At 42.2% G+C, this 16011-nt stretch overlaps 1 protein-coding gene across 1 annotated transcript in view; it reads left to right on the top strand.

The window, feature by feature from the left end:
- LOC143767627 (uncharacterized) overlaps positions 1 to 9777 on the top strand; it is a 31226-nt gene extending 21449 nt beyond the window's left edge. The window contains exon 11 of the mRNA XM_077256063.1: positions 7539 to 9777. Within this exon, the coding sequence (XP_077112178.1) occupies positions 7539 to 9559 (2021 nt within the window). The 3' untranslated portion in view covers positions 9560 to 9777. The remainder of the gene's footprint in view (positions 1 to 7538) is intronic.
- The last annotated feature ends 6234 nt before the right edge of the window (positions 9778 to 16011 follow it).

The raw sequence follows: 16011 nt of genomic DNA, 5'->3' as shown, positions 1-16011 counted from the left end.
CAGTTCTTGTTAAGGCCAGAAGTGGCAGGCCAAGAAAAACATCAGAAAGGCAGAGAAGAAGAATGGTGAGATCAATCAAGGACAATCCTCAGACCACCTCCAGAGAGCTGCAGCATCAACTTGTGGGAGGTTCTGATTATTGAGGAAGCTAACCTCAGGTCATTAGCAGAATGCAGAGCTCGGGTAGGGTGGTAGACTGAGACCAGGGAGGAGATGTAGGGTGCTGCTGAGCCATGGAGTGCTTTGTGGATGAGGGAAATAGCTTTGTACTGGATTCTGGAGTGGATTGGTAACCGGTGTAATGACTGGCACAGGGTAGAGGCATCGGTGTAACGGTTGGTGAGGAATATAATCCTGGCAGCAGCATTCAGGACAGATTGGCCCGGGGAGAGTTTGGTAAGAGGGAGGCCGTTTAGGAGAGAGTTACAATAGTCCAGACGAGAATGAATGAGTGAAACAGTAAGAGTTTTTGCAGAGTTGAAAGTAAGAAAAGGGCGAATTCTAGAAATGTTTTTGAGATGCAGATAAGAAGAGCGAGCCAATGATCTCTAGTTTGGCATAAAGCTAATTATCCCTTAATGTCGGAAGCATCTGTTTAACATGCCTCTGATGTGTCTCCTAATCAGGTGAATAAACCAAAATATCATCCAGATAGACCACCACAAACCTGCCCACTAAATGATGGAAAATATAATTTATGAAATGCTGGAACACCCCCCGTGCATTGGTCAGACCAAAAGGCATAACCAGGCTCTCGAAATGTTTTTCAAGGATATTGAATGCCGCTTTCCATTCATCCCCTTCCCTCATTCTTACCAGGTTATAGGCCCCCTTAAATCCAACTTGGAGAAAACCTTAGCTCCCACAACCTGGATGAATAAATCAGGAATCAGAGGAAGAGATTACGGATCTCAGATAGTAATTAGATTTAATTCCCGGAAATCTAGACGGGGACGGAGATAGCCATTTTTCTTCTTTAAGAAAAAGAACTCTGCCACCACGGTCAACGATGAAGGTCTGATATGTCCCTTCTCAAGACTCTCCGCAATAAAATATTTCATGGCTTGTCTCTCAGGGCCGGAAAGACTGTGCAGTCCGGACATGGATAATTAATAGTCCAGGAGTCAGGTTAATAGAACAGTCATATGCACGAAGGAGAGGCAAATCCTGACACCCTTTCTCACAAAATACGTCCTCAAAACCAGGCAAAAACACAGAGGTAAGATCCCTGTAGATACTGCAGAAAGGGAAATGTTTACGCAGTTCTCATGGCAGTAATCTCCCCATTCCACCATTTCTCTGGATTGCCAATCCACTATTGGATTATGTTTCACCAGCCAGGGTAAATCCAGTACAATTGGAGTGGGGAGACCCTCCAGGACATAACAAGGAACTACCTCATAATGCAAAAACCCCACCTTTAGTCTTATGTTATGAACAGTCTGTGTCAAAGCTCTCTGTGCAAATGGCGCTAAGTCGATGGTGTAAATAGGAATGAGCTTAGCTAAGGTAGAGCAAGCAATCCCATGAGTTCTAGCACACTCAACATCATCCATCCTGACTCCAGCTCCACTGTCTACAAACACAGAAACTGTCTCAGTCCTGCTCTCTAGCACCACCTCTGCTGTCAGGACAAACTGAGAATTACAGGTTGATGATGAGCGTACCCCTTGATTATCCAACTCCAGGCTCCCAAGAGTTAATCGAGTCTTTTTTTAGCTTAGGTATCAAAGGACAGGCACCAAGAAAATGTCCCTTTCTCCCACAAAAGAAACACACGCCCTTTTTCTTGCGACTCTCAGGGAAGACATATGACGCAGAAGCACCTCCTAAATGCATAGGTTCCTCTAACTCCACAAGTACTGGTTCACCCCCAGACTGTTCCCCCCGGCACAAGAGTATTGTCCTGGAAAGAGGGCTCCGGAGAATGGGGTCTGACCCATCTATCCCAAAGGCGTCTGTCCACACGTATAGCCAATGACATGGCAGCCTCCAAGGACTCTGGGGTTTCGTACTCTGCCAAAGCATCTTTAAACCTTTCTGTAAGGCCTTGACAAAATTGGCTTCTATGAGCTGGGTCATTCCATTTGGTATCTGTTGGCCACCTGTGGAATTCAGAACTCTTTTTAAGTCTCCACTGAACAATTCCCCTGCTGAAGGCGACGCAGCCTGGATTCAGCCAAGGAAATGCAGTCATGGTCATCATAGATAAGGGCTAAAGCCCCCAGTCTAAAGCTGCTGGCATTGTTGCTGAACCTCAGATCGCAGGTCAGTCGCTTCCTGTGACAACCTCTGCTGCTGCTCTGCCTGCACAGAATCGGTATTTATGAATCCAGAAAAATAAAAAAACACAGACAAAAAAACTGTCAGTTTTTTTTGTTTTCTAATAAATGTGTACGGTTGGTGATAATGTCACGCTGGGTGACTGAGAAGTTAGGTGCACAATTACGGGAAGGGGGTGAGGAGGCCCAAACACTAGGAAAGGGGAAAGTGGAGACACCTAGGCAGATCTGACTACACCCTGTCTCTCCTAACGTCCCTTAATAGGTTCCGTGTTGTGAATTCCGCTCTTGAGCTCCCTCCGGTGGTTGTAAGTGGCACTTTTGTGAGTTCTGCTCTTGGGCTCCCTCCGGTGGTTTTAAGTGGTACGGCTGCTCCTTGGATCTAGTAGTCAGCAGCTGCTTCCATTGATTGTCTTTCTGGCTCGGCTATTTAGCCTGGTTCCATCCTTCAGCCAGTGCCAGTTGTCAATGGTTCCTGGTTGGATTCACATCTCTTCTTGGATTTCCCTGATATTCTGACCAGTTCAGCAAAGATAAGTCCTTGCTTTGTTCTTTTGCAGTCCACTTGTTGTGGACTTAATCGTTCTGCACTTTCTATGTTTTTTTCTGTCCAGCTTGTCAGTATGGATTTATTCAGTTAAGCTGGAAGCTCTGGGAAGCAGAGTTACCCTCCACACCTTTAGTCAGGTGTGGAGATTTTTGTAAACTCTGTGGTGGATTTTTCTAGTTTTTAATACTGACCGCACAGTAATCTTTCCTGTTCTATCTATCTAGTTAGACTGGCCTCCTTTGCTACATCCTGGTTTCATCCTGCGTATGTCATTTCCCTCTCCACTCACAGTCAATATTTGTGGGGGGCTGTCTGTCCTTTGGGAATCTTCTCTGAGGCAAGATAGCTTTCCTGTTTCTATCTTTAGGGGTAGTTAGTCCTCCGGCTGTGACGAGGTGTCTAGGGAGTGACAGGAACATCCCACGGCTACTTCTAGTGTTGTGTTAAGCTCAGGAACTGCGGTCAGTACAGGTACCACCTCCTACAGAGCACGTCCCATGTTGCTCCTAAACCACCAGATCATAACAGTTCCGCACCTATTTCCGAGCAGGGGCCTAATCCCTGACTGCCCCTAGCAATAGGCTCTGGACAGTGAGGGGACGGAGTAAGCACTAGTCAGCCCCCACTACAACTAAAGACAAGGTAAACAAACAAGGGAATGCACTGAGCTTGAGAAGACACCAAATAGATCATGCCAGCTATCCTTCCAAGAGAACGCCAAGAAGAAACTAGTCAACTACTAGTATTTCCAACCAGAGGGAAATAGAACTATCACCAGCGACTTGCGGAAGCGACTACAGGTACTTAAGCATTCATCAAGGGTGTGTTAATAAGCAGATGGTGGAGATCACTGCTAGGTCTTAAAGGGAGAAGGATATCACTCCACAGCAGAGATGCAAGATCCAGAAGGTGCCTGCAGAGCTAAGTGCAATGACGTTTTACAGCCAAATCCTAAGTGACTGACTGTCACACCTGACTCACCCGTGACATTCTGTCTGTAAGCCACTATGCCCGCAGGTACTTCACACTGTCTTCCCAACTTGGTTGGAATGACAAAGCTTTGGTAGCCGCTTTCTGGAAGGGTTTGTCCAGAAGCAATAAGGATAAACTGGTCGAGATATCCCTGCTACTCTAGACAACGTTATTTCCCTGGCAATAAGGATCGACCTCCGGTTCCTGGAATTGATCAGGGAGGTGACGCATGAAAGGTACCTGTTACAGCTGGCTCTTTCCTTTCAGAGACCGCTCTTTCCCCAGCCTTCTGAAACACTTATCTTCCCTGAACATATGCAGGTCACTCATGTTAGGCTGGCTTAGCAGCAGCTGAAACACAGTCATGCCAAGGGATTATGCTGCTGCTGTGGTAACGCTGAACATTTCATTCATTTTAGTACTGAGAAGTCTGAAAAACTCCAAAGTCTAGGATCTGTAAGAGAGGCTACCCTAGGTGAGAGTAATACTTCACCATTGACTCTGATTGTATCTGCATCATGTGGAGACTTCCAGTTTGTGGAAACAGCTGTGACTGGTTCATCGGGAAATTTCTTGCAGCAAGCCGTGATAGATCGGCATCAGATTCCTGTCTGTCGCCTCCAGAGTCCTTTGATTTCGTCAGTTGAGGGACAGGCTCTATCCAAAGCTGTTCAAGTAGTTATTGAGCAAGTAGAACTCCAGATAGGAATGTTTCATGCAGAGAAGATCACCTTCTATCTGCTGTTTGGTCTATTTCATCCCCTTCTCTTGGGTCTTCTGTGGCTATAAACTCATGAACACATTCTATACCGGATCTCTGGTGATGTGCTTAGTTGAGGACTGTCGTGTCACGAGAAGTGTCTGGTCCCTGTGGTTGAATTCGGCTGCCGATGAAGCCATCTTCTCCACCAGTACTGCCATCCGACAACCGACTGGTTGTGCTCTGATGTCACCGATGAGAAGGAAGCAGAGAAATTTCCTCTTCACATACCCTGCGATTGTTCCATAGACCTGCTCCCGGGATCCTCGGTGACTCGAGGACTTATTTTCTTGGACACCGGTTTGAAGATGGATTCAGAGAGGGTATCTTCGATTCCAATTTGGTGATGTGACAAGAACATCAAGGCTGATGCGCTTTTCAGGTCTTTCCTATCCAGCGACCAGGGGTAAGAACCCCAACTTGTCTTTGATTCTTCCAAGATGGTGACTGGTCATGCCAGGCAGGTTGAGACTTTGAAATTCAGCAATACTGGTACTACGCCTGCTTCAGTCTGCTCTGATGATGTCTTGGTGGTGAGAAGCATCCTGGCCTTGAAGAAGGTGAAACATTTTTCGTTGTGGACTGAAGAGCAAGTGGCCCCGAAGAGAGTTCATAGGAGTTCAAGGAGAATATTCATACCCCACTTCTTCTGCAGATAAGAGGGTGGTTAATGTAATGCCAATGCCGGCGTCACTTTGTGGTCTTTCTCCCACCTACCAGTAGGGCCGTCGACATATTAATTGTCCGATTCTTAAAGGGGCAGCGCTTGCACTTTGGAAATGCCCCCAGCCAGTAGCTGGGAGGCATCAGGTATGTAAAGCTCCCTCCCCAGTAAGGAGGTGTCTGTGCAACGCCTGTATTTTCGCTACTTAGTGTGTGTAAGTAGTATGCCAGGTCCATGTCATGCATGCACAGTCTCTCCTGAAATGAAGAGCACTAATACTTTCTCTACTTTTCTGGTTAGAACTCATAGTAGCGCCAATGGTCCACTATAAATGAGTCTAGCTCTGATTTAGTGTTGGAGTTTTCTCCTCATACATGCGATGTTGTTGGGGATGTAACTTTTTTTTTTACTCAATGTCTTTATTTGTGAGCTCATATTGTGTGATAGTTTGATTGTCGTGGAATCGGCCTGCATCACTTTTATGAGTCTGGAACTCATTGTATTTTTTTTTTTTAAATAAGGTCTCCTCTTCCAAATGCCCGAGATCTAAATTTAAGACACCTCAGCTCTGCAATATTATAAAACATTTTTTCAAAATGTCTAATATTTCTTCTTGAAACTATTGACAGAGAATATTGGCCTTTACGAGTTTAGATTGCCAAGAGCCACCGAGCCACATACTCTAATTACCCCAGAGAGGTTTCACCACAAGTTAATCATTTTTTACTGCTAGAGACTGAGTTTGATCATTTCAGTAGGTGTTATTGTCTTAGATTATAGTAGTTAGTTCCCAAAATACTCTGATTTAACGACTTTCCTCAGGTCCAATTTTTTCAAATCTGACTTTTGTCACTTTATGTGATAACTTTGGAATTGTTCACAAAGGATAATAGGGAACAAATGGACCTTAGGGGGACACTGTTCTTGGTCACCTGGCAGCTCAAAGATGGCCACCATGAACAAGCTTGGCACTATGTACCCCGTTTTCAGATCCCAGAGATTGTCTTGCTCATTACTTTTTAAACCCTTTACATGAATCTGGACTAACACAGAGACCCCTTAGGCTTGGGCCATGGTGTTACCTTCTGTTTTGTGGTGTGAGATGGCAAGATGATTACTCAGGTAGCTGGGTTAGAATCAGGAGGGAAGAGAAAATACAAAATCAAAAGATGCAAGATTAGTCATCAAACAGTTCGAAATCCTAACAGGAAACAAATACACAAGTCTGGAACTGAGCATAGATGACTGAACTAGAGGAGAACAAGATTGTGTCCCACAGCTTCCATCAATATGCTTTGAACTTTAGTATGGTGTGGTACTTTCCTGTTGGCTGAAGTAGGGAGCAGATTATTTCAGCTGGACAGCACACAATCTCATACTGCCAGACTAGATGGTATTACAAGTCCCAGGCACCCCAATCTCTCAGTGGCTGGACAGAGCCTACGCTGTCCAAACCTTCTAGTTCCTACGTCTCCTTCATCACAAGTGGTGCCTGTAGAATAAATAAGGCAGCACCTGGAAACAGAAGCAGACGTCACGGGAGCAGATCCCAGATGAGATCGGACACAGCATTTACAAAAGCCCTAACACAAGTAAATGGCAGCAAACCAGAGCAGTAGAAATCCCCATAAAGTGACTCCATTTCGGAAATTATAACTTTCATTGAATTAATCTATAGGAGTAGTGACTATTTTGACTCCAAAGACCATTTTCTGGAAATTAGCACACAGTGGATATTGAAGAGTGAAAATTGCACATTTGCCATTTTATTGCCCAACACATAGTGCCTAGATTGTGCTCCAGGACACACACACACTCCAAAAATTAAGTGGGTTTGTCTCACGGTAGTAATGCCAAATACTTGGATGCTAAATGTGGTTTGGGCACACTGCAAAGCTCAAAAGCGAGAGGGAGATTTGACTTTGAGACAGCAGATGTTGCTGGATTGGTTTATGGAAGCCATATTACTTTTCAAGAGCCTTTTAGCCACTAATAATGTGGAAACCTCTGTTTTTCTATTGACAGATGATGGATCTGAGTGGGGACTTACTTTTTGTGGGATAAATAGAAGTTTTTATTGGTATTATTTTCGCCTACATAACAATGTATGGCTTTTAATTTCATGTTTGGGTTTCTATTACACTGTGAACTATCATTATCTATGGGAATAATTCAATATTTTTATATAACTTGACATTTTTAATAACTATATATGTAAATAAATAATGTTATATGTAAATATAAATGTTAAAAAACATAAAATTCAAGGACTTTTTATTCAAAAATCATGATTTATTTTATTCTTTGCAGATAACCGTACCAGGAGATCCCAGCGACAGCTTACATCCTCAATTTTAAAATCGGATGCTCTGGAAATCGCACAGGATACAACTGAAGTGAATGCCATTGCTCCAGATTTATCATCTTCCCTTCACAACAAAGATCTGTCATCTGATTGTTTGAAACAGGTCCAATCTTCTGATTCATTACCAACTACTAAGGAAAATCTAAGTCACAAAAAAATTATTAAAAAGCAAAATGCTCCTAAAGCAAGGAAGCCATTTTCAAATTCAGAACATGAAAATAGTTTTCCACTTGAAAAGTACTTTGTTAAACATCAAAAAATTCACACAGTGGAGAATAGATTTTCTTGTTCCAAGTGTGGGAAATGTTTTAACCAGAAATCAGATTTTGTTAGGCACCAGAGAACCCACACAGGGGAGAAGCCTTTTTCCTGTTCAGAATGTGGGAAATGTTTTAACCAGAAATGTAATCTTGTTAAACACCAGAGAACTCACACAGGGAACAAGCCTTTTTCCTGTTCAGAATGTGGGTTATGTTTTAGCCAGAAATCAGATTTGGTTAAGCACCAGAGAACCCACACAGGGGAAAAGCCTTTTTCCTGTTCAGAATGTGGGAAATGTTATAACCAGAAATCATATTTGGTTACACACCAGAGAATTCACACAGGGGAGAAGCCTTTTTCCTGTCCAGAATGTGGGAAATGTTTTACCCATAAATCAGATTTGGGTAAGCACCAGAGAATTCACACAGGAGAGAAGCCTTTTTCATGTTCAGAATGTGGGAAATGTTTTTTGAAGAAATCATCTCTTCTTAGTCACCAGAGAACCCACACAGGGGAAAAGCCTTTTTTATGTTCAGAATGTGGGAAATGTTTTTTGAATAAATCATCTCTTCTTAGTCACCAGAGAACCCACACAGGGGAGAAGCCTTTTTCATGTTCAGAATGTGGGAAATATTTTAACCGGAAGGCGTATCTTGATAGCCACCAGAGAACCCACACAGGAGAGAAGCCTTTTTCATGTTCAGAATGTGGGAAATGTTTTAACCATAAATCAGATTTGGGTAAGCACCAGAGAATTCACACAGGGGACAAGCCTTTTTCATGTTTAGAATGTGGGAAATGTTATATCCAGAAATCATATTTGGTTACACACCAGAGAATTCACACAGGGGAGAAGCCTTTTTCCTGTCCAGTATGTGGGAAATGTTTTAACCATAAATCAGATTTGGGTAAGCACCAGAGAATTCACACAGGGGACAAGCCTTTTTCATGTTTAGAATGTGGGAAATGTTATATCAAGAAATCATATTTGGTTACACACCAGAGAATTCACACAGGGGAGAAGCCTTTTTCCTGTCCAGTATGTGGGAAATGTTTTAACCATAAATCAGATTTGGGTAAGCACCAGAGAATTCACACAGGGGACAAGCCTTTTTCATGTTTAGAATGTGGGAAATGTTATATCCAGAAATCATATTTGGTTACACACCAGAGAATTCACACAGGGGAGAAGCCTTTTTCCTGTCCAGTATGTGGGAAATGTTTTAACCATAAATCAGATTTGGGTAAGCACCAGAGAATTCACACAGGGGACAAGCCTTTTTCATGTTTAGAATGTGGGAAATGTTATATCCAGAAATCATATTTGGTTACACACCAGAGAATTCACACAGGGGAGAAGCCTTTTTCCTGTCCAGTATGTGGGAAATGTTTTAACAATAAATCAGATTTGAGTAAGCACCAGAGAATTCACACAGGGGACAAGCCTTTTTCATGTTTAGAATGTGGGAAATGTTATATCCAGAAATCATATTTGGTTACACACCAGAGAATTCACACAGGGGAGAAGCCTTTTTCCTGTCCAGAATGTGGGAAATGTTTTAACAATAAATCAGATTTGAGTAAGCACCAGAGAATTCACACAGGGGAAAAGCCTTTTTTATGTTCAGAATGTGGGAAATGTTTTTTGAATAAATCATCTCTTCTTAGTCACCTGAGAACCCACACAGGGGAGAAGCCTTTTTAAAGTTCAGAATGTGGGAAATGTTTTCACCAGAAATCACATCTTAAAAGCCACCGGAGAATACACACTGTATAGAAGCCTTTTTCCTGTTCAAAATGTGAAAAATGTTTTGCTAAGAAATTATCTCTTCTTAGTCACCAGAGCAGTCACACAGGGAAGAAGCCTTTTTCATGTTCTAATGTGGAAAATGTTTTACATTTTAATAAACATCAGAGAAGTCACACAGGGGAGAAACCTTTTTTTTTGTTCAGAATGTTGGAAATATTTTAACCGAAAATTGTATTTTCTTAAACGGGTGTTCCACTACTTGGACAATCTCTTGTCATTCCTCTTGTTGGCTCTCAATAAAATAAAAACACTCATACTAAGCTCCCATGCCGATGCCCCTCCAGCAGTGTCAGGACTCACGTTCCCGGGGCTCACGTGAGGTTCTTACATGAAGTGAGCCCTGAGCTCAGTCACTGTCCGCTTCAAAGTCCCCGCCTTCTCATGTATTGAACATCAACAGTAAGCCAAGACTACTGTGGCTGCTCTCAGACTTCCTCTTATTGTTCAATTTGTACAAAGAAAGGGACAGTGATGCCAGCTCAGGGCTCGCGTGATTTTACAACCTCACATGAGTCCCGGAAACGCAAGTGCTGACACTGCTGGGACGGCGCATGTATGGGAAGTTAATATAAATGTTTTTATTTTAATTGGACCAAACATGAAAAATAAGAAGAGTTTGAGCAAGTTGTGGACAAGCCCTTTAAATATCAAAAATCCCACACAGAGGGTGCGTGGCCTGGCAATGGCACCAAATGGATGTGTTCACTAAGGCTCCTGCTACTCCCGGGGATTCAAGGATCATGGACAAGGCTAAACACTGCAAAAAGAGCTCTAGAACATCAGGCATCGAGTAGCAGCAAATGAGAGGTGAGGAGGGATGAGCACCTGTGTATATGCTGTGGAGGGGAAGCCGTTGAAACGAATGACATGTGTCTTCAAGCTTGCAACAGAGCAAGATCCCTCCTGTTTAAACTGTCTTGGACTCCTTGGGACGGATATGCTGCAGCCTACTGTGTGGAGAAAAGCAGGTAGGGAGCTGAGTTTCTATGCTTCAGGTCCCATGTGCTTCCCCCTGGCAATACTTATCAGGGCTGTCCCCGAATGGACACAAAGAATCTGAGAAAGTTTACCCTCCCCCTGTCATAATTTAACAAGATGCTCTGCTCTCTGGCTGGCCATATGGAGTCTTTGGACACTGTGAGTAGTGCTGGACAGCAGTCCTCTCCTCTCAGTGCTTATCAGAAGCTCTCTAGCTGCCACATAGATTCTGCGACTCTGAGAAAAAGTGCATGGCAGGCAGGAAGACAAGGTGGCAAAAGAGAGCTGATTGTTTCTGCACTGGAGGCAACAAACTCTCACTACTGAACTTTGGCAGAGCCCCTTCTGTGTCAACTGAGGGAAGTGTATATGTAGAATCCGGTGGGCTCTCTATAGCTAAGAGTTAACTGGATCCTGTGTCACTGAGGAGTTAAGAAGTGAAACTAAACATTGTGCCCTAAAGACACTGTTAGGCTTCTCAGTCTGAAAGACCAGTGTGTATGGGATATGGGCGCAGGAAATGCAGGAAGCCTTCCACATCATTATCCCAAGCTTCTTCCAGACCAGGCAGCATCCAAAGATATTTAACAGACAAGCCAGGCTCTGCCCCAGATCAAGATTCTAAAATGGCGTCTAATGGTACCTCTCACACAGACTTGTCTTCTTGCATATTTTCTCTGGAGATACCCTCCTGTGAGGGAGGCATCTCCAGAGAAAATATGCAAGAAGGAGATACACCCACTCCAATACCTCTTCTATACCGTCACCAAGCTCTGCTAATGCCCCTGCACTGACACCATCTCAGAATCTGGCATTGATGATGGAAGAAATCAAAGATCTCCATTCTCAAATGGGGAATATTCTGACCAAAACAGATACGGAAGGTTATATTACCCGCTTGGAAAATCTATATAAGGGTGGTTTCACACTTGGGTTTTTGTCTGCAGCGTTTTTTGCACAAAAAAACGCATGCGTTTTTTCCCCTATATTTAACATTGAAAATGCATGCGTTTTTTTTTACGCGTTTGATCGCGTTTTCAAACGCATGCGTTTTTTTTCTGCATGCGTTCATTTTCAGAAATGCAACCTGCAGTATTTTCTTGCGGCGTTTTTTTGCCGCGAAAAAACGCATGCGTTTTTTTCGCGGCAAAAAAATGCAATGCTGTCTATGTAAACGCATGCGTTTTTAAGCACATGCGTTTGCGTTAAAACGCATGCGTTTTTATAGCAAAAAAACAGAAAACACACTGAAAAGCCACCCACCACCATCAAGGTGATAAAGGGATCCAAACCCTAACCATAACTCTACCCCTAACCTCACCCCTAACCGTTTAATGAACATTTTCTGACAGTCATAGTGCCACGTATTTAAGTGCCACGTATTTCAGTTGCACGTAGTTAAGTGCCACGTATCACGTATTTAAGTGCCACGTATTTCAGTTGCACGTAGTTAAGTGCCACGTATCACGTATTTCAGTGCCACGTATTTAAGTGCCACGTATTTAAGTGCCACGTATTACGTATTTAAGTGCCATTTAGTTAAGTGCCACGTATCACATAGTTAAGTGCCACGTATCACGTAGTTAAGTGCCACGTATTTCAGTGCCACGTATCACGTATTTCAGTGCCACGTATTTCAGTGCCACGTATTTCAGTGCCACATATTTCAGTCACGGTTAGGGTTAGGGTTTTCTTGTTTTTTCTTGTGTTTTCTTGTGTTTTTCTATAAAAACGCATGCGTCTAAAAAACGCATGCGTTTTTTCACACATGCGTTTTTTTAAAAAATGCATGCAGATAAAAACGCAAGTGTGAAACCAGCCTTAGTCTGATATACAAGGCTTGAATGCGTCAATCTCACAAGTCGCTGATAGTGACACAGTTGGAATCTTCTCTTCCACAGCTACCACAGAACAAAAGGTGCAAAGTCAATTAATAGAACGCCATTCTACACAGATTGACTCTTTATTTGGTTTGATAGAGGACCTTGAGAATCGAAACCGCCCCAATAATATTCGCATACAGGGTTTACCTGAAGCAACTGGCACAGCCGATCTTATTACCACCCTTTGCAGCATCTTTAATACGCTCCTGGAAAGGCTATCCACCGAAGAAATACTTATTGACAGAGCACACCAAGCTTTAAGACCCCACAACAATGACTCGGACATCCCCAGAGATGTATTTTGTCGAGTTTATTATTTCAAGACCAAAGAAGAAATTGAGGCAGGCTCAGTGCAAAAGTCCTATGGATTTTGACGGGGCCCAATTACATTTTATCGCGGACTTATCTAGGTCAACCTTAGCAAAACGTAGGGCTCTGTTCCCATTGTTGGAAGTTCTCAGAAAAAGAAATGTTCCCTACCCATGGGGTTTTTACTTCCAACTACAAGTGTGCAACCAGTATGGAACTTTCTTTCTGAGGAACCTACACGGATTGTGGTCATTCCTAGAGGACCTGGATCTGCCAGAAATTACTATATCTGATTGGCCCACCAACCCATTGACTCCTCCGGACTCCTACGTGAATCGTGGACAAGTACAACAATTCCAAAGACCCAGAAGATGACTATCTTCTCATTCTTGTCCAATTGAACAATGATGATATTTCTGGTTGTTTTTGTTTCATTCCAGGAGATTCAATGAAAGCTTGTCTATGGAATTTTATATATCACTCACCAAGTTCCTTTTTTTAGTGTTTATATTGTGGGCTAAGGTGTAACTGGACCTGTAAGAATCATAAGACATTTTATTTTATATAATGTGATCCGTACTGTGGATATCCGAGGGTGATGTAATTCGATCTATCTTGCCTTTGAAAGAGATTATTTTGAGTTATACACAAATATGCGATCTACACCGTGTGAATATGAGAAGATTTATAAACATACAAGTAGATACCAGTAGTTAGTATGATAGACTAACACAACTTTCCGAAACACCTAACGGTCTAGAATGAACCCTGGGATATGTTCTAATAGAGTTAATTACTGCATTTTCCTTTCCTTAAAGGTTACCTAGTGTTATGCATCTTTAAATGGGTATGATACTTGTGATAGTTGGAATACAGGGTTCTTGTTTTTGTTAGCTTTTCTATATGCTTCTTACAATCTTTATTTTGTCTGAGCCAAGATCCCCGGGAGTTATTCAATGTTGCCTTGAACGACACTCCCCAATTAGGACAACTTATTTTTATTCAAGTTTACTTGGAAAGGACTCGGCTACTGCAGGATTTCTGTCAGTGGAGTTCTAGTCTTCCAATTAGAAATCGTCCAGACCTGAATCTGTAAGATGAAATTTTATTTATTAATCATGCCGGCATGAATGATAGCTGGACAAGATGTCAGCACAATCATCTATCTAACCCAATACAAATTCTTTGAGTTTAAATAGTCGAAGGAATAAGGCATGTGCAATACAATGTTTACAAAATGGTACACATGGTAATCGTATGCTTGACTGTCAGCATTGTCTATCTAGTTACCAGTAAATACGAGGGATGACTCCGTTAGGCAAGAAAAACCAGCTAGCACTCCCAAGAGATACATAGTAACATAGTAAGGCCGAAAAAAGACATTTGTCCATCCAGTTCAGCCTATATTCCTTCATAATAAATCCCCAGATCTACGTCCTTCTACAGAACCTAATAATTGTATGATACAATATTGTTCTGCTCCAGGAAGACATCCAGGCCTCTCTTGAACCCCTCAACTGAGTTCGCCATCACCACCTCCTCAGGCAAGCAATTCCAGATTATCACTGCCCTAACAGTAAAGAATCCTCTTCTATGTTGGTGGAAAAACCTTCTCTCCTCCAGATGCAAAGAATGCCCCCTTGTGCCCGTCACCTTCCTTGGTATAAACAGATCCTCAGCGAGATATTTGTATTGTCCCCTTATATACTTATACATGGTTATTAGATCGCCCCTCAGTCGTCATTTTTCTAGACTAAATAATCCTAATTTCGCTAATCTATCTGGGTATTGTAGTTCTCCCATCCCCTTTATTAATTTTTTTGCCCTCCTTTGTACTCTCTCTAGTTCCATTATATCCTTCCTGAGCACCGGTGCCCAAAACTGGACACAGTACTCCATGTGCGGTCTAACTAGGGATTTGTACAGAGGCAGTATAATGCTCTCATCATGTGTATCCAGACCTCTTTTACATATCTAGTCTTCACAATACATCAGCTGAATAAAGTTTCTAGGTCTAGTAACATAAATGTCATATGTGCAATCGTATATGTGTTTTAAAACAGAACATTTATTACAATTATTAAAACATTCCCTCATCTTGTAATAAAAATCATTTATTTGTAAACATCAGAGCTTTAATTTTCTTTTGACAGATTTCACAGAAACTCTTCATATAACAGACTACTGATAAATTTGAGGGAGATTATTATATTCAGAATCGTTATCATAGAGTTCCAGAATTTCTGTTCCTTTACTGGATTCCAAAGTCTCCATTCCTTGATACATAGTTTTTGTTATGGCAGAGTCAACCAGTCTTTGAACAAGTCCTCTAATGCATGGAATAGCACAGAATCCACAAACAATCAGCACACTGGCCAGATGGTAAGAGATATCAGTGCAGAAGTGAATAATCCGGACCATTTCCCAAACCATCCTCAATCCAGGAAGTAAATATGTCATCATATCCAGAGTTCTCAGCTAATTCATTAGACAAGGCAGTCAGTCCATCAAGAGCTTTGGAGATACGTCCGTCAGGAGCTGTATTACTAGGGATAAAGGTGCAACAAAATCCTCCCAAACATTTTACGTGCACCTCCCTTTTCTGCTAAGAGCATGTCTAATGCCATTCTGTCCTGCCAAGCTACGAGAGAAGTTGGTCCTAATTGCTCAGCTAGCCCTTTAACTGTGTCTTGGCTATAATTAACAAATCTCTGCTGGTTATAGTATAAATGGCAAACGTATAACCCATGCCCATTTTCCCTAAGCAGGGAATGGGCAACACTTCACATGATACTGAAACATACTAATTCTATAGTCTCTAACTATATCAGATGAAGAAGTGTTGCAAAAAGTTTTATGAAACAAATATCTTTATTTTAAACAACTCTAACATACATATAAATACAATTAAAAATTAAACAAGGTGCCTCAAACCTCACATATAGTGAGGCTAGCTAGAGTATGACGCATAAATTCACAGGAAACAAGTCTATGTTAGGTGACATATATGAGGACTCTCAATTCTAAATATTTTTCTATCTACTGGCTAACACGGTACCAAGATATATCTCTTTACTGTATCGGACTGGACATACACACAGACATAAGAGTAAGGGTATGTTTCCATGTTCAGGAAACGCTGCGTGTTTGAGGCTGCGCAGAGCCGCAGCGTCAAAT

This window comes from Ranitomeya variabilis, chromosome 4, assembly GCF_051348905.1.
Source record: "Ranitomeya variabilis isolate aRanVar5 chromosome 4, aRanVar5.hap1, whole genome shotgun sequence".
NCBI lineage: Eukaryota > Metazoa > Chordata > Amphibia > Anura > Dendrobatidae > Ranitomeya > Ranitomeya variabilis.
This window is presented reverse-complemented; position numbering and strand designations above follow the sequence as displayed.